Source organism: Electrophorus electricus, chromosome 7, assembly GCF_013358815.1.
Source record: "Electrophorus electricus isolate fEleEle1 chromosome 7, fEleEle1.pri, whole genome shotgun sequence".
In the NCBI taxonomy this organism is placed as follows: Eukaryota; Metazoa; Chordata; class Actinopteri; order Gymnotiformes; family Gymnotidae; genus Electrophorus; species Electrophorus electricus.
Window position 1 is genome coordinate 26248682 of NC_049541.1, and position 18993 is coordinate 26267674.

The following is an 18993-nucleotide window of genomic DNA, read 5'->3' on the forward strand; positions in this document are numbered from 1 at the left end:
ACGCAGAGGTAAATTCTCCGTTTGGTGTTTCTTTGTTTCCCAGAATACAAGGGAAACTGCGAGCCAACCAGTTTGGCCAGGACTGTAATTCCTCTTCATTTCCATCAGTGTGAAGTGCTAGCATTGTGGGTTTAGGCAACTATCACCCAGCAGTGAAATGCAGTATTATATTGCGCCCGCACACACACACACACACACACACACACACTTTTGCTCATGCACGCACCCACAGTTTCTTTCTCTTTACCTTTTATTGTTCAGAGGTATACCTGCAGACGGCTGACAACTCCTTCATTCAGACCAGCTGTTCATCACATTTCAATATTTGGAGTTTCCCCACTTTATCTCAGTAAAAAGATGCACAAACACATCCATTTTCATAGAGCCCATGCCTGTAAAATGGGTGGTTTACATATATACATTACAAATGTTACATACATTTTCATCTGACAATCATTCCGTGCTTTTAATTTAAAACTTTGGGCAAAAACTATTGGGCAAGGGAATTTTCAACAAAGTGCTGGATGCATTGGTAACACAAGAAGCTGAACCAGCAAAGAGTCACATTCAGAACAGAACCTGCAAAAAAGTATTTAATTTAATGAAAATATAGCACTCTTCCTAATAGAACATATATATGAACGCACACATAGATCTCCCCCACCTTGATTCACACGCACACACACAAGGGAAAAAGAACCCTCCACACCAATAATGCCACTTGTTGATTTCAGAAGCAGGCACTTGGTCCTGAAACCAACTAACGGTCCTCTGATTGCTTTCTTAGAGACACCTTGTTTAGCTTGGTCCTTGTGTGTAACACACATACACACGCACAAACCACTCCAGCTTGGAGGAGCCAGTGCAGGAACGCAGACACCCGAGGGTCCACCAATCCCTAGTGAGATAATGGCTGCGCAGGACCTGCCCTGCATCTCAGAGGGAAAGCCAACGCTAGCCGGACAGTGGGGCAGGACTAGCTCGAGCCTGAGTAAGGTGCACAGGTTAGAGTTCGACTTCCTGAGTGCTACGTGCCCTCGCCTTTACCGATGAGGGGCATTTTGGCCTCCAGGACTACCATGGGCTCCATATCCAATGTCTGGCTGTCCACGTGGCTAGGGGGCCTGGACCAAATCCTGCTCCGCCCGGCCCGCCGCACCGAGCGCCATAGTCTCCGCCAGTTCATGTGAGCCAGCACCAGCTCCAGGGTGTAGTACAGGGACCAGAACAGGGCGGAGCAGCCCAGTATCAGCAGCAACTGGAAGGACACAAAGAAGGCAGAGTGCTCATTACAGGAACATTTGCATATTCCTATTCTTACACCAACAGGAGCAGCACAGCACAATTCTTACACAAATAGCATTAGCATAGTATCTTACAATACCATCATTAGCATATAGTTTTTACTACAATAGCACTAGTGTAATGGTATAATTCCTTATACAATAATATTAGCATAGGATAATTTTTATTGCATTATTTACAATAGTATTAGCATAACATTGACAATAATATATGCTGACAATATTATTGACAATACAATAGTACTGACACTACAATAGTAATTCTTACCACAACAGCATTAGCTTAGCAGAATTATTACCAGAACAGCATTAGCATTGCAAGCACTGTTAACACTATGAAAGGATTAACATGGCACACTTTTGCTGTGTGAAAACTGAATCTTTGAAAAAAAACTTCACAAAACAGCAGGTTTCCATAATAAGGTCAGTATGTAAGGGATAAGCACGATATGGAGAAAAAAAAAAAGAGGTGTTTTCTGTTTCCTGAGCGAGTGTTAAGCCTTTTAAATATCCATGAAATCTTTAAACTAAATCGGATTTTTAATCCTCTCACACAGTATCTCCAGCAAGATAAAAAACAAACAAACATGTAATGCTACAGTAATTCTAAATAAATAAATAAGACACTACATAAAGGGAACCACATAAATAATTCCAAAGATTAATTCCAGGCCCCAGGAGGTTCACTGCTCACATACACTAAATAACTGTTTGCCTGAAAGGCAGTTTACCCGAAAGGTTTCATTAAATTCATTCAAAAAGATCAAATGAAAGTGCACAGCACACACATTCTGTTTATTCTGGCTAATGTCACCAGTGCAAACCAGAATAAATGTCACTAAGCTTATCAATGTTGGAACTCAACAAGCAAGATGTCTGGAAAGCATCAGGCCCTCGAAATGATGAAAAATGCACAAATGGGTAAACGGGCGCTGGCGTGCACGGGGGGGGGGGCAGACGTACCTTCAGGCTGTTGGGGGTCAAGGGACTCATTATTTCATCAGGAATGGCTAATCCTGGAGGACAGGGCAGGGAGAAGTTACTGTGCAGGTACTGCCCATTCATGGCCTCCTCCACGAGCCTGTCAATCAACACAGGCCACCAATCAGATTTCAGGTGACCGCTCATCAAATTTAACAGATGATCACAGCTTCGAATGACCCGCTAGCTGTCTGGTTGTAGAGAGAGGAGCACTACTTTTAGGGTGTTTTTTGAGCGTGTGTGAGAGATAGAGACAGAGACTCACGCCTGTCTGTCCAGCACCTCCTGAAAGGACAGTGCAGATCCATACAGAGTGAGCTTCCAGCTTTGAAGAGTGCCCAGGGACAGGGCCCCGTCTCCTGGGACAGAGAAAGGAAGCAGTGGTGAGATACGGGAGCGCCGAACAGGCGCGAATACGACACTGCGGGAGCGGCGGATCGGAAGGCTTACTGTGGTCAGTGACGTGGAGGCTGTACTGGCCCTCAGCATGCTCTCCCCAGCATCGTACGGTGGAGAAGGTCCAGTCGACGAGGCCGCTGCCATCTCTGTGTGAAACGGCAGAGTGGCAGACCTGTGAGGACGATGCAGTCCTGCTTCGTTTCTGCAGGAGAAATGCGATTCTCCTGTTCATGTAAACGCGTGCGGCTCGGAGGGTCTTGTCCAAAAGGATCCAGGCCTAGTCTTGGAGACCCACTGGCCTGTAGGGCACCCTTTTAGCCCGAGGTCAAAAAGGCCCCAAAAGATACTGGTCTTTAGAAAGGGGACGCGGTGTGAACACAGGACATGTGTAGATAGGCGGTACAGGTGGTGCCTGCAGTTAGGCTGTGGATCTCGTGCGCAGTGCAGATTAAACTGGTGTGTTCAATTGACTCTGCTCTTGGACCAGAGTCATGCCCCAGTCCTCGAAGACAATTTTGGGGTGTGTGTGTGTGTGTGGGTGTGTGTGTGTGTGTGTGTGTGGGTGTGTGTGTGTGTGTGTGTGTGTGTGTACTCACGTGTCCAGGATTCTCCTGGCCCCGATCAGTGAGGTCATTCCACTTGGGCAAAGCAACACAATCTCCAGGTTGCCACGTCGAGGGTGGGTTATCGTCACGGTAACGGACACATGTTCTAGGGTCTGCATACCCGATTGCCTGAGGGCCGCAGCTGTGACTGGGGGAGAGATTTATGCTGTTTCTGACAATAAGAATATGAGAATAACATTTTTTACTATATTCAAGTGTTAAATTTAAAAGTAAGCAATGCAATATCAACAAGTGTATAAAATCGAGCTGATGGTCTGTGTTTTCTTTTACTTTATTTTTAGAGATTTTTTCACAGGCAAAGTTGCATATGCATTATTGCAATATACTGATATCAGTCTGGACAAACATCATAAACCTTATAAGCACCTGGCAGTAAACTGAGATATAACATATACTCGATTCTGATTGGCTGGCAGAGGTCCGTTTCTAACATAATTATGTCCTTATGTGGTAGCTAGGATGTGTGTGATGAGTGATCACACCCATTTCTCACCCTGATCATCTTTTCCCACACCTCGTTTACTTTTTTTGGTGTTAGTTTAGGTGTTTTGGGTGTCTTTTACTTGAAAACTTCATTTGTGCATTACACATTCATACAGTCACACACACATCCACCGGCACGCAGCCTTCGTTTTGGTTAAAATGGCTGCTGTGATTCCAGCAGTTTCATTAAGGTTACCCGTGCCTTTTCTCGGTGGGTTTAACTTGTTTTTCATTTGCAGAGGGCTCGACAGCCTGTTGCTGCAGTTGCGTCACTACAAACCTCTCTATAAAACTGTGTTGCTAAGACCTAGACCACAGCTCCGGATGTGGCTCAGGGTCATGGGAAGCAGAGGTCAGCCTTCAACAATGTATTCGACTAGAGCACTCCTGTTCACTTTGGAACGATTTCTAAATATGATGATGAATAAACATACAAATATGCAGAGCACATGCTTTCATTTTCCTGAAAACACATGCATACCCATATGCACGGGGGGGGGGAGAGAGAGAATGTGTATGAGAGAACGAGAGGATGTAAGAGTGTGAGAGAGGGATAGAAAGTGAGTGTGTGTGTGTGTAAAAAAACACTACTGAAGAGACACAAGGTGGTCTGCCTGTTCTCTCCTTTCTGAATTCCTGCAGCAGTGGCCAGCACACTGTAATTCCCTGGCATTTCCTCAAACGCCATTTGTTAATGTGCTTCCTCTCACCATAACCATATAGGGAAGCAGTCTTCCCTAAGGCCGTTAGAAAGACACACATGCTCAGGACACATATACTTTTTATAATATATGTTTTTACATAATTATTTGTTTAAACCTAAAATTTCATAGTGAGCAGCAGAGAAAGAAAATGTTACAGCTTGGAACTTAAAATGGGAACCCTTGAAATGGGAATCAAAAGTTCTCCAAAGTTCTGCCATGGAATAACCCAACCCACCAAAGGTCCTGAGAGACGAAACAACTCAGTCTCACGGACAAACAAGCAAAAAATAAACCAGAGGACAGAAGCCAAGCGTTAATGAGTGATCAACATTTGACGAATTCATAAGTCCTTGAGGAATGTTGTGTTGTAGTTGACTGCATACCACAAATCCCCTGCGTCTCATGAATGTGTTCTTACTCGCATCTCTCTCTCTCTCTCTCTCTCTCTCTCTCTCTCACACACACACACACACACGAGGGAGAGGTGGGTGATTTTCAGATGGTTTTCCAAACATTCTTCAGCACTCCTGAATTAGCAGAGGCCTGCTCCTGTTCCCTCACTGTGCTGTTCTTCCGTGAACAGTCTCACCCAGCATGACTCTCCAGAAAACCACAGACACTCGTACATACTGACACACACTGAACCACCCTGAGCGCAGTACCACTGGACATTAAAGGATCCGCACCATCTTATGCAGTTTGTGATACATGATCTAAGGCAAAACATTCCGCATATTTCCATTCTCTCTTCCTCTGCCTCACCTATTGTACACTCCCAGGGTCTCTCCTACCACATTGAAATCCTCCACTGCTGTATATTCAGTGTTATATCCCACTTTCCTGCTTCTTCTCCAATTCAAATCTCTCTTGTATTGCCATCGCTGTCCAGATGGTGGAGCTCTTCCTGAGGCCCTAATAAAGGTCAGCAACTAGAGCCCAGCCTGTCACGGTGCGCAGCATATGTGCTGAAGTCAGGTCCACAGCCACTTCACCTCTGTTTATGCGTCAACACAGTTAAATGTGTTAACAGTTAATTTGGTTCGACTGTCAAAGCTGTCCGTCTGCATGTGTCCAGCAGCACAAGGGTTAGACATGAATGATCGGAAATTGGTGGATTTTTTAATTTTGTCTAGCAGAGAGGAAAGAGCTGACAGTTTCATCTGTGCTCCACCAGTAAATGCGCCTGCCTCCTGGTTTAAGATGATTAGCAAAGTCCAGTCAGGTTTGAACAAAAACTTGCCCCAGACTTTCTGATCCCAGCAATCTGCTTTATTATCCGATCAGTAATCAATTATCCGATCAGGTTTGTGTAATAAAGCGGTCATCTTCACATCACCCTGCATTTCCAGTCTGCGGTCACAGTTAGACTGGGGGCTCCTGTGTTTGTCGCAGTGATCGGATGCGTACCGTTGTTTCAGGTGTGACCCTCCTAGCGGCAAAGCCCCTCTGACTCATTGACCCCTGTTCTTCCTCGGTCCTCTTCCCACTTCCATAACTTCAGGACACTTCCTTCCTTTAGTAACACCACATGGACTGCGACTGATTCAGAGTAAACGCCCTGCTGGGGGGTGGGGTGTTTGGAGTGGCTGTTGTGAAATGCTTTACAGTAAATGAAACTGTTCTTGGTTTTTGGAGTGAGGCATACACACAAGCATTCTGACTACTGTGCATTAAGTGGCACGTTCACTGCAGAAGCATGTCACACACACACTCACTCACACTCTAATCCTTTATCCTAATGGACACAGAGGTTTGGCCAATGATCTAAGGGAGAAGATTATGCTGTGATGTTTCCCCTCCACACACCCTGCTGGGGGCAGCATGGAAACCCCATCACTCCCACTGATAATCCCAGACAGACAGTCCACAGATGCCTTGGTGAGGAAGAGGTGGGATGAAGGGAGACTTCTGGAGACACACAGCAACAGTGGCATTCATCGCTTGATAGTGAAGCATGTTGCAATAGCTGTGGCTAACGGCATGGGAGAAATGGCACAAAAGGGAGTGCAGAGAGATGTCGTGGTTTCTCTGCGCATTCAGTGACACAGACATTGCAAAACGTTGCCTAATAAGGGCAGATCAGTGAGTGCCAGCTGGGAGGGTTTCTGAAAGGGCTTCTTCCTCACCCCTTGCACCCCCCCCCCTTCTCTGCTCCTCTCTACCTCCCTCTCACTCTCTCCGTCTCTCTCTCTCGCTCTCCGTCTCTTCCCTCGTTACAACCTCAGACACTTTCTCTGCAATGAGCCTCCTCTGAAACAACCAGCAAGACGTGGATAAGAAAGACAACATTTTAACTGAAGCCCAAAAGTGTGCACACTCGTCTATTAATACACAGAGCTAGGGTCAGCAATGCGTCAGTATGGTTAATGTGTCAGCAGCTAATTTGGATTGACAGCGGTTATACTCGAATGGCTGGAAATGAGTGGAACCTTTATCTGCCACAGAGGAAAGAGAGCGGACAGTTTCATTATGGACAAACCCGCGAATGCAGTTAGTTCTGCCTAACTGAAGAGCATTATCTGTTCTACTCTGAACTTACACCACACACACACACACACACACACACACACACACACACACACACACACACACACACACACACACACACACACACACACACACACACACACACACACACACACACACACACACACACACACACACACCATTCCTGTTCTGCATTTGATGGATGTTTTGAGGTATAGCTGTAAGGGCTGGCCAGTGTATTTTGGGATTGTGTTTCCATACATGCCCCCCAGTATTTTTTATCATATCTCTCATAACCAGTTGAAGGTGAGGGACAGAAGCACTACTTCATTAAATATGGCCTTTCAGGAAAAACAAAAAGTCTCTGAAACATTCAGGAAGCCATAACTTTACACACAACAAAGTATTCTTAGAATTTGTAACACTCACGCACACACGCACACAGACACACACAGACACACACCATGCTCTTACCATTCCAGGTGAGGGTGAGTTTGTTTGGATATGCTGGGATGGTCTCCAGTTCTTTTAGAATGGGACTCTGATAGGACACCAAGAAGGGCACAGACTCCCAAACCTGCCACGCACACACACAAAGTTGAGGTGTGTGTGTGTGAGTGTGTGTGAGTGTGTGTGAGTGAGACTGGTGGGAGCGTGGCCAACCTTGGCAGCATTCACCAATCTCCAGGCGTTGAGAAGGCCAAAGCCATGTTTGTGGCTATGATGGAAGCCCGCGCCATTCATCTCCCAGTCTGCCTCAGTGTCATACTGTAATAACACACACACACACACACACACACACACACACACACACACACACACACACACACACACACACACACACACACAGATATAGTCTCACATGGCAGTTGGTGAAGCAGTATGCCAGATGCAGCAGTAGATTTTTACCCGTGTGGCCGTGTAGGTGATGATGTGCTGGATGTCGCGCCAGCTCAGACAGGGCCGTGCCTGCAGCATCAGCGCCACCATGCCTGCAGCCAGGGGCGCCGCCGCAGAGGTGCCCGTGTGCCCCTCTGTACAGCCCGAGGCGTGCTGCAGTGACCAGTCTGACGTCACCTACACACACAGTGATGCACTGGATATTTAATCTAAGTTTTGACACCAAATCATATGACAATATATCTTATATTTCTTGCAACGTGTACTTTCTCTATTAAGCCCTACTCACAGAAGGCTTCAATTCACAGTACAATGTAAATAAACATAATAAAATAAAATAAGTACAGGGTAAAGATTAGATTTCTATGCAACCGAGTCTTTAAGAGCAAGACCAGAGATAAATAATGAAATGATTCTGATCTAAATCAGGAGCACAACGTAGTACGCACAGGCTGCACGCGCGAGGCACAATGTTGTAGTTGAGTAGTTCACTTGTAGTTGAGTTCACCGAGAAAACCATGGTGAAACACACACTCATACAGCGGAGAGGTAGGGGCAGAGAGCACAGAGCAGAATGTGAGAGAACCATAAAAACAACAAAGAGACTGCAACAGCCTATGGTCCAAACTCACCACCTTGTAGTAGAATTTCCTACTTGCTAACCGTGAGTGAAAGAATGAGTGAGTTACAGCCCAGTTCCATGTGACGCTTTGCATTAAATAAATAAATAAAAGTAACAATCCAACACAACAAGCTCTGCACTGCTCGAGAAATCGAGACGAAACACATGAGTGTGCCGTAACTTTTAGAAGCTTCATATCAGCTTATTAGCTTGGATGCAACCTCAACACAGAGAGGTTAAAAAAGAGACACCAAACCTCAGCAAGAAAGAGCAAAACTGTTAAGAGATAACTTATTTTTTAACATTTGATTTTTAAAAGGGTTTTCAAAGATCAATGCTGCGTTTACAAAGACTGAAAATGCAGACAAGCAGTTTGTAATACAAATTTCGTTACTGGAGCTCAACAGCAGGATAAGAACTCTGGCTGTGTGCCATGTATCTCAGTCTGGTTGGGGTTTTGGAGAGTTGCAGTGTCTCTCTCTCCTTCGCTTTCTCACTCACTCGCACAGTTGCGGTCTGTGTCAGAGCTAACAGACCGTGTTGCCACGGACACAAGAGTAAATAACACCCAACACAACCTTACATTACTGGCTTTCCGAGCAAACCTTTCCCAATGTACTATTCTCCCAGCTCTGTGTGCGTGTGTTACAACGATTTAAACAAACTGCCTCGAAGTGTACACACTTCACAAGATTAGGAGTGCACACGTTTGCCAGTGCTACTGTTTAAATCTGGTTTCGCAGCACAAGATCGCCTGGTCCCCCATGTGTAAATACCGTCATACAGACTCGCACCCTCGTGTCACGGGTCGTGCGGGCTGTGTTTGGCGTGGTTCGTTTGGCTCCCGTCAGCACTGGGCGCAGCGTGTGCACATAGCCTCCGCCGGGCTTGTGGTGTGGGCGAGTGGGTGGGGGCAGTTTCCTGTCTGGTGCTCACTGCACCCCGGCCGTGTACCGAGGCGGGTGAGAGAACTCGGCCCAAGCGCCCGGGCCCTGATGGCACACCGGGCGAGTAATCCCAGCTTTCCCGCTAAAACTGAGAGGCTGGAAATTAAGTGTGGTGTGGGGGCCTGCCGAATCGCTGAGCTCAACAATCAAAAGGGCACTAGGACCAGGTAATCAGGCCACCAGCCAGTATATTGTCAGCTCTATTAGCGTTTTTAATTTGCCACCGGAGCCCAATACGAAATCACGTTTCCGAAGCCTTCTATGCCATGCGTCTCCGATTTCTTTTTTTGCCCTTTTAAATGTATTCATTTTCTAGAGTTAACAGTTTACAACCCCAAGCTGTAAAATCTGTAAAACTCTGAAGTGAAGAGAGAGTGCGGTGATAATTGCAGTGGGGAAACGAGAAAAAGAAAAGAGAACGGCAAGAAACGAGGCCGCCACCAGGTGGCGCTGTGGTGGGCGCTGGACGTGGGGACTCACGATGCTGCGTAAATGGCGCCCCCCGCTGCTGAAGGTGACGGCCAGCATGGAGGCGCACTCCTCTGCATAGAACGGCTTCCTCCCGTTCTCATCCACCGCCCCTGAGACACAAGCACGGAAGACTTTCACAAGCACTGCTGGGGAACATTTCTGGGTCTTTCTAGGCCGGCAGGGCCGAGGGCCGAGGCAAACGGTCACGCTGTTCTTACCGACTGTCACCGTGTAGATGGAGTTAGCGTAGCCGTCGTAGTTGCAGTTGTCGTTGTACTGTCCCCCGTTGCCGCTAGCTACGACAAAGATGCTCCCAAAGCCCTTTCTGCCTGCTATGACTCCGTGTTGCAGAGCCGCCTGTGCAGAAAGGGCACAAAAAAGATTTCAGGAGGGTGAGGGTCCCGTGACCAGCACATCAGATCAGACACACCGACTGTCTGTGCAGCTTATTAAGACAGAGGGGAAGCTGCAGTGTTGTTTAAAAGCTGTTAAAATGTGCTACTGTAAAAACAACAACAAAATGTCATTTATTTTTAAATCTCAAAATATGCTAATGAAGCTCTGTTGGTGGACTCCACGCCTTTCAGGAGCCATCCCAACAGGCTGCCAATTTCTGTACTCTCCAACCAGCCGTAGCATTAAAAACGGTGCAGCGTTCCCGAACGCTTGCCCCCGCTAGTTCACCGTTGAAAGGTGTCCCAGGCTAAAGCTCACGAAGGGGTGCGATCGCAGCTGCAAACACTGGCACCGATTTTCTCTCGATGATGATCTCTTTTTCAGGTTGGTGCAGTATGGAGATCGGAACACGTCTTTTCTAAGACAAAACCACTGGCTCGACATGGGTTTTGGAGCGACCCACACATCCAAAAATACGTGCTTAAAACAACAATTTCCAACTCGAGGTTCCTTAAAAATGAAGCCATCAATCTGTGTCGAGCAGTCCGCAGCTTGGTAATGGTCGCTCAAGGAGTGCCCTGCCTACCCAGGTTCAGTTTATTGGCCCGCCGAGACAGACTTGAAATAACTGTGACTGAACTCCAGTGACGTTTCCACAGGCCATGCCAGGCCTTTGAAAGGACACGGGAAGAAAACGCAATGTTAGTCCAGTGCTTTCTGACAGGCACCATAACAATGAACCTCTCCAAGTGCATGACAACTTCAGACATAAGCACTGACTTTCAATAGGTTGTAGATTTTTAACTGCCACAAATGACTACAAACCTTTGAACTACAAATATGACTGTAATCCCTCAAACCACAAATATGACTGTAATCCCTCAAACCACAAATATGACTATAATCCCTCAAACCACAAATATGACTATAATCCCTCAAACCACAAATATGACTATAATCCCTCAAACCACAAATATGACTATAATCCCTCAAACCACAAATATGACTATAATCCCTCAAACCAGAAATATGACTATAATCCCTCAAACCACAAATATGACTGTAATCCCTCAAACCACAAATATGACTGTAAACCCTCAAACCACAAATATGACTGTAAACATTTTGATCAGACAAGTGGAGTAAACTGTAATGCTCAAATTAAATATCTTTCGAGAGTCTCTTTCTAAGATGCTTGATTTGTAGTTGAGCAGCAGTCTCAGGCTCTCTTGGTATCGTGAATATGAATGTGGGCCAAATACGAACAGACAGGATCACATTTCTTCAGTTTAGACAGAAAGTTCAGATTTGACGGAAATGTTGGAAATATGGGGAAGCTAATCAGATTGTAAACACGGACATCGTACAGCTCCTAATCTTTTGTCAGTCTCTAGACTGATGTATTACACAAATTCCTGGAATAATCTAAAACTTGATCCTTGATATGCTCAATATATTTTAGCTGCACAGCAGCTGGGATGAAACTCGCCTCAAATGAACATCAAACCTACTCTTTGTAAATGGCTTTTCCTCCTCCAACTTTTACCAAAAACTACTTTTAGAAGGAATGAGTTTAAGTCTCACTGACCCAAAACCACCTGGCCCAGCACCAGTTGCAGCATGTTACTGAGGAACAGAAAACCCAATCCTTCTGAGCAGCGAGGGACCAAACACAGGCCAGGAAATCTTGACTGAGAAATGTAATCTTTCACATGCAGCCCCAGTGCACCGTCATAATAACCACCAGCCATTAACAACAATATACAAAGAAAAGGAATGATGACTGACTTCAGCAGTACCGGTACCAGGAGTCAACCGAAGCTATTCGATCAAATCATAGCAAATCAGACAGCACTGTGGCATCATTGCTAGCACAACAAACAACACATGGTTTATTAATAAGGAGAGCCGCACATATTCTGCGACAGCAGAAAAGAAACCAGTATGTACCCCCATAAAAGGCCTTTGCAGGTGGAGTGCGGAGGGCAGCTCTGGCCCTGGAATCCCAGCGCTCGCTATGTGCAGTGGACCTTCTTTTAACCATGATCGCTTGGGAGACCCTGCTCAGAGCTCACTTCCTTAAAACATCGCTGTCTCAACAAATAAAGCTTTTGTTTTCTCAGGGGTTTGCCATGAAGACACATGGTGATTATTACACGTTTATAATTTGATACATTTTTTAAATCATCCTGAAAGGTTCTACTTTTGAAGACAGAATTCTTCAAGGGGCTGTCAGTACACTTAAACAGGCAGTAGATGAACACCAGTTTCAACCTGCTTCCTTACAATGGTGCCCACTGCTGGTGGAAAAACATACAAACAAGGTTGACTTATCAAAAGTTGACCAAGTTTGACTACCTCACTTGTACTACTGAAGAACAGACTGTAGATTCTATAGTACTAGAGCCAAACTGTAAACAGCTGTATTCCTGACCTTGCCGAGCGGATGCGGTCCATCAACTGTTCGACCATCGTCGTCTGGACCCCAGCTACAACAGAAATTATGCCAGCGTAAAACACACAGCTTTGCCCAAAGTGAATCACGGAGCCTGTCAGTAAGCATGGCTTGGATTCACGTCCAAAACAACCCAAGACAAAGTGTTACTAATGTTTGCCTCGGCTGGGTGGCTTGCCCTGAGCATGCCCAGTGCTGTCAGCATACTAATTAATCTAATTAAACAATTAGCAAATATGTGGTGCAATAACAGCACAAGGCTGACAGACTGCTAACCAGCCACAACAGAGTTACAGCCATTAACACAGGTTCACACATTGAAACAGAAACTGTGATATGGTAACGTCTAAAAAAATTAATGAGAGAAATGTGTCCCCTACAGGGAATTCTGCAAGACTCTGGCCGGTACCTGCAGCTGTAAACATCGTTGATCTGGTAATGTTTATTGAACGCCACCGCCTCCATGCTATCCGTGAGCGGTCCGTCCAGGACTCGGATGCCTGAGAAGTAACGTAGAGGAACTTCAGGTAACGATCAAACCAGAACATTTCTTATGGCTGCACCAGATCTCCACAGAATAAACGCGAGATGTTATGCCAAGTACACAGGGGACGTGTATGAAGCCTTTACTGTAGTGCTGAAGGAGGCCTGGGTGGACTTGTCATTTATTTATATGTACATTTAGGTCATGTTTGCCAGTTAAATCTCACTGGCAGTGAAATCTCCACAACTGAAACTGCTAGTGTGGAACAGGAGTTGGTTAAGCCAAAGTGTACAAAGAATTCATCAGAAGATTTACAGTTTAATTTAAAACCTTGTGAATGGTAAATCTCAAGGAACAGATTAATGGATACAAGTGCAAAGTCAAAAAAGCTAATGGCAATTAAAAAGGGTTGGGAAATCCTAACCCAAATCCTAATCCTAATCCTAGTGTGCTGTGAAACTAATGATCCTTTGTACCTCATTAGCATTTACAATCCTCAATCAAGCAAATTTGCATTCAGTGGGCAGCCAACATGAACTGTGTGCTTCACCCAGCGCTCAGGAAACCACCTCCACCATGTCACATGACCAACCTGCCACTCTGCTGCCATAAGCCACGCCCACGGCGCAGAAGCTGTTGTTGGGTGCGGCGGCAATCTCGCCGGCGCACCGCGTGCCGTGGTGGTTGTCGTTCCGTGTGTCGGGGTGCGGCATGGGATCCGGGTCGTTGGAGTTCAGGTCGTAACTGCCCTCTGGACACTGGGTGGGGGGGGGGGGGGCGGCACGTGAGGGTTACAGTGAGCGAGTGCTTCTCATGACACCGTGTGGAGGGTAGAGCCGCAAACGGCGAGCCACTCACGTAGTTGGGCTGAATGTCCTCCAGCGTGTGCTGCACGCCGTCGTCCACGACAACCACGGTGACGCCCGCTCCCGTGATGTCGCGCTCCCACACGCCCGTCACGTTGATGTCCATCCCATGCTTCACATCGTTGTGCTGTTAGGGAAGCAGCAATTAGGGAGGGCACGGAACAAAACCCAACGCATAAGTGACAGCATGATGCTACTAAATGAGATAAGAGGGTGTTTTTGCAGAGTGCTTGAATACACACTTCCATTTCAACTGATGTCACACCATGACTGAGCCGATACACTAACGCGTGCCAATTATGTTAACAGCTCGGTCGATGTAAACTCATTTTTCAGGTCGACACTTGTTTGTCTGCAGTGAAGGGGGAATGAAGGTCTTCTGTCCTGGCTTGAAAGGAGGAAAAACAAGAGCAACGGATCTACTGTCGTTTGTACGGCCCCGCAATCATCCTCGGGGAGAGTGAAGTGATTTATTTAGGGGCGCATTATTTGAAGAACAGCGTGAAGGCCATTCAAGCAAGCACTCAATACAGAGTGGAAGCTGGCAAAAAACCCAGTGGTGAGAGATGGCAGCTGAGGTGTTTAATGTTTGTGGATGGTCTGAAATGGAACATTGATTAAGCTGGATGTCGATCAGAAGCGGTTAAAAGCCTTGCAGAAGGGCAGTGGCTCTTGCGTTCAGGCCAAAACGGCTTTTAGACAGACTCACCAAATGCCACTGGCTCGGGTATTGGGGATCATTGAAGGTCATGGCTCGCTTTGCCCTGCGAAGGATGCCCTCTTGTGAGTGCCAGAGAACGTTGGGGTGGGCGCCCAAGACCTCACCAGGCACCCGTGGGTCCCCCTCCTCGTCCTGTACCCGGCAGAGAAGGTAGTGGCCATTCAGATGCCCTATCTGCCCATGACTCTCCATTCCCGCCTCCCGCGCCACCTGGTTGGCCAGCTCGTCCAGGGAGCCGCCCTCCTGCTCTAGGCCCCACCTCAGTTGCACTGCCCAGGAGTGGCCGGGCTCACAGGTGGGCGCAGGGAGGGGCGAGGAGAGCTGCAGGAGGGGGTGCGCGGATGGCAGGGTCAAGACAAACACAATGACGTGGAGTGGAAAGAGGGACGATGCCATAGCAACAAGGTGGAACCCTCAAAGCAGCGGCACCACATTAGACCTACCCCTGAGAGAGAGAGAGGTTGGAGAAAACATACAGATTACATTAATTTAAAATGACAGACACTGATAGCCACATACCACAACAATACTAGGTTAACCACCTGCCATTATGAAATTAGACACAGCTACCGCAACTTTTCATTAACGCCTATTACAACGAGCATGTGTCTCTTTACGCAGCCTCTCCAGCAGCCAGTTTTAAAGCGCCTTTTAGGCTTAAATTACATCCCAAATTTCCCTCTGCTTACAACGGATAAAACATGCTCACCCCCCCCCCAAAGTGGAAACGTGTTTGAAGAACATGTTGTGCATCCTTTGACAAATTACAACACAGACACGCCAGTGAGTTCTGACATGTTTACGAGGGGGAAAATCTAACCTATCTAGCTAAGAGAGGGACGTCAACGTCGACACAAGAACCTGTCGATAAATGAATGCTTAGATTTCCAGCCAATGTTTAGTATCGTAAGGATAAGTTAGCTATGAAAATGAACTGACTGGACTCCAAGATGCGAGCTAGCTAAGCTAAGCTAAGCTAAGATAAGATAACATGCCCACAGACACACGACGGAGAGCCGTGAAAAGAGCATTAAATACAAGCAAAGAATGAGTTTATAACGTTACATTATTCGTGGGAAGGAAAATACTATTTATACGTTAACACGGGCAGTTTCAGTTACTGTAACGTTACTTTCTCGTAGGTTAGCCACATCGCAATTGTGTAGTTACGAGTCACATTTTTAACTTAGCGTTAGCTAGCTCCTGGCTAACTAATGCCGTCGAGCCTACGGCAGACTTCAGACTTCAACGTAACAGCTGTAGACAAAGGGTCCAGAGGTTCGCCTCGCAGTTACCTTGCGGTAAACCTCACGGAGAGTGGGACAACCTCGGGGGAAACGGCGCTGCTTGGCCCGCGTTGCTCCGCTCCGCGGAGTCCTGCCAGGCGGCTGCGAGTGCGTTTCCGTAACCGTCGCCTGGTTTGTCATGTCGCTGTCAGCCGCTGTCACCAGGAGGCGGCGCTCTCGGGTCAGCAACGATTAAAAACAAACTCTAAAAACGACCCGTCTCGATGTTTTCTCCAAAATGTTTGGGAGCAGAAAAGTTTAAATGAAACCTGCACCGCATACACCCGTGTGTGTGTCTTTCCGCACCCGTTTGCGGCTTCATTTCATGCATGACTCAGCCTACAGTGCTTCCTTCCATCAGACCGAGCGCAGACCGAGCCCGGAGTCTTAAGTGGGCTCGTGTGCCTGCACCTGTCACGCGTGATTCACGTGGCATGTTCTAGGTGTATTTCAAACAAACGGCGATCTACGTTGAGATGGATGAGCTTTGAAGAGGCTTAAGAAAGGTGAAAAAAGGATTTGTTTTAGTCTTTAAATGGCATTCTGACCTCTCTCTCTCATTTCTCCTCTCACTTTATCGTTTTTCTAGCTCTCTACCTGTCTCAAACAGAATGGATATGCTTTATATTGCCAACAGGAGAGACGTCTCTGGCCAAGGGTGATGTGAGTCATATGCAGGTGAAACACAGAAGCACAATAAAATAAAAAAAAATTCAAGGTGATGTGAAAGAAGACCGAGGGATTTCATTTACTGCCCACGTTGTTCATATCCCTCTGTAACCTGTGCCACACACAGGCTTTCAGAGAGCAGCAGAGGAAGTTCTGGACCCCCTCCACCTCTCCCACCTAGACATGTGGTCAGTGCATGTAGTATTTTGAATTGCCCACTCATCTTATTTCAAAATATGCAGTTTTTCTTTTTAAGTTTAGTTTTCTTTTTTTTCTTTTTCCACCAATAGGATAGTTTCAGGACAACTTCCCCTATCTCTTTCCAACATCTCCTCTTGTGACTCCTCCCCCTGCAGCCTGGCTGCTCCGCCCAACAGCTGCGGCACCCAACTGCAGAGAACGCCTGAAGGTAGGTGTGGCTTGGCGTGAGTCCTCGTCACAGTCACGCCCTCATCTGCATGAAGGTCCCTTCCCTAAAGACGCTGAGGTATTCTGATCGTTTTAGCTGTCAGAGAGAGCGGCCATAGTGATGTTACGCAGTGTACGGCGACTACAAGTTTTCATCCCAGTTCAATAACCTGTAACGGCCACCCAGGGGAGCTATTTGGTGCCACCTTATTATTTTAATTCAAAACTATAAGAAAAGTCTGTCCTACTGCTATAAGCTCTGATGAATGAGTGTATTTCAACAGATGGTCCCAGACTCCTAAGTCCGTTGCAGTCCCGTAGTCAGGTACTGTCTTGGTCAGCACAGGTTGCTTTTATGCCCCGACACATGTCCATCATGCCCTGCAGTAATGAGCTGACTGAGGCACCGCAGTGGGCGAAGGCTGACCTGCCAGACTGTCGTGTGGCCGGGCACATGGGTGGCACGTGCCGTCACGAGGATCCCACCCATGTGAGCCCGAGTCTTGTAGGAGAGGCAGATTAGTGACTGCCAGTTTCCCCAGTGATACTGGCGCTTCATGACTGATGAGAGCTGTGTTAAACATGGTCTCATGTGGTGCAGTACAGGAGAAACTTTGCTCTCTTCTGAAGGTCTCCCATATGCTATGGAAGGTCTCATGTGAAGCAGTTCAGATTTTTGTATTGTGTATATCCCAAGTGCCCTATTTTATAAAATCATCTTATCTGCACAGGGATGTGTTGCTTTGCAGTCTTGGTATTTTGAATCACACCAGCTCTCTGTATTATTACTATATTTTATAAACAAGTGAAATATCCAAAATCAGATCAAATCTTGACCTCAGATTGAAACATCATATAAACTCTGAAAACGTGTGTACTGGCACACCACTTCAGTGTACAGAGCTGGCTCAGTCAATCCAACTATATATAAAATAGGTTTGCAAGGTCACATCCCAGAGCATAATTCCGCCATGGCTCTGCTTGATCTGCAGGATTTATGGGTGTGGCTAAACGTCACGACTGGCGGCTCCTTTGTGTATGCACATCGACGGCATTTCACCAACTTTGTACATGTACACGTGTTCAGTAAAGAGGCAAGTGTATGTGCTGACCACACTAAAAGGTCTGAACCTTGTGCTGACCTTCCGTAGTCTAGTTTAGTGGGTGGGGCTGCCATTAGCCTTTCGCGATATAGGATATCGTATAAAGACGTGAATACTTTTTCGGGTTTTACCTCGCCTTCTAAGCTGCTGAGGCATAAACAACCATGCTGTCCACTTGCAAGGCTCCAAAGAGCACAGGCTCTGAGAGGGTTTCCGTAGTGCTAGTTTCTAGGGCAACACATAGGCAGTCTAGTCATATGCCTCCTTTATCAGTATTGGAAGTGTAACAGTAGATGGTACACCCAATGGGCTGGTGTGTGCCTTTTTTTTCTATCAAGCTGTACCTGAAGCCCTACTGGTAGGAGATGATAGAGTGTGGAGCTCTCGGAACATCTCCACACATTTCCCTTTCTAAACCTTCACCTGGAGTGCTTGTCGGGTTGCCTGTGGTAATTTCAACTCATTTGCCCTGGTTTCTTGTCACTGGAGCAGGCGGCAGTGGTGATATACCAGGGAGACCAGGGATGTTTAATAACGACCAGATGTATTCCTCTTGCTGTGCGGTCACTAATGCACACCTTTGCTAAAGGGACACATGGACTCTTTTGGCACAGGTGGGGAATGGGACAGGTGTTCCTGAAACTCAGACAGATGTTGCTATAGTTACCCTTCTTCTCTAAC

At 46.7% G+C, this 18993-nt stretch overlaps 1 protein-coding gene across 1 annotated transcript; it reads right to left on the minus strand.

The window, feature by feature from the left end:
* Window positions 1-215: 215 nt before the first annotated feature.
* pcsk7 (proprotein convertase subtilisin/kexin type 7) lies at window positions 216-16271 on the minus strand. The gene is made up of 16 exons (XM_027019111.2): window positions 16142-16271; window positions 14835-15291; window positions 14118-14252; window positions 13852-14017; window positions 13185-13275; window positions 12755-12809; window positions 10143-10281; window positions 9934-10034; window positions 7894-8061; window positions 7648-7752; window positions 7459-7561; window positions 3281-3437; window positions 2736-2830; window positions 2551-2644; window positions 2268-2385; window positions 216-1258 (listed from the first exon to the last, which is right to left on the minus strand). The coding sequence occupies exons 2-16, from the start codon at window positions 15240-15242 to the stop codon at window positions 1028-1030; spliced, it is 2166 nt and encodes a 721-aa protein (XP_026874912.2). The 5' UTR covers window positions 15243-15291; window positions 16142-16271; the 3' UTR covers window positions 216-1027.
* Window positions 16272-18993: the final 2722 nt, after the last annotated feature.

Excerpts from the sequence above, each read along its gene's own strand:
- pcsk7 (XM_027019111.2), bottom strand. The coding sequence starts at position 15,242 with ATGGCATCGTCCCTCTTTCCACTCCACGTCATTGTGTTTGTCTTGACC. Across the intron at positions 13,276-13,851 it reads TTATGGCAGCAGAGTGGCAG|GCATCCGAGTCCTGGACGGA; the intron begins GTTGGTCATGTG and ends GTTACTTCTCAG. Across the intron at positions 12,810-13,184 it reads AACGATGTTTACAGCTGCAG|CTGGGGTCCAGACGACGATG; the intron begins GTACCGGCCAGA and ends TTTCTGTTGTAG.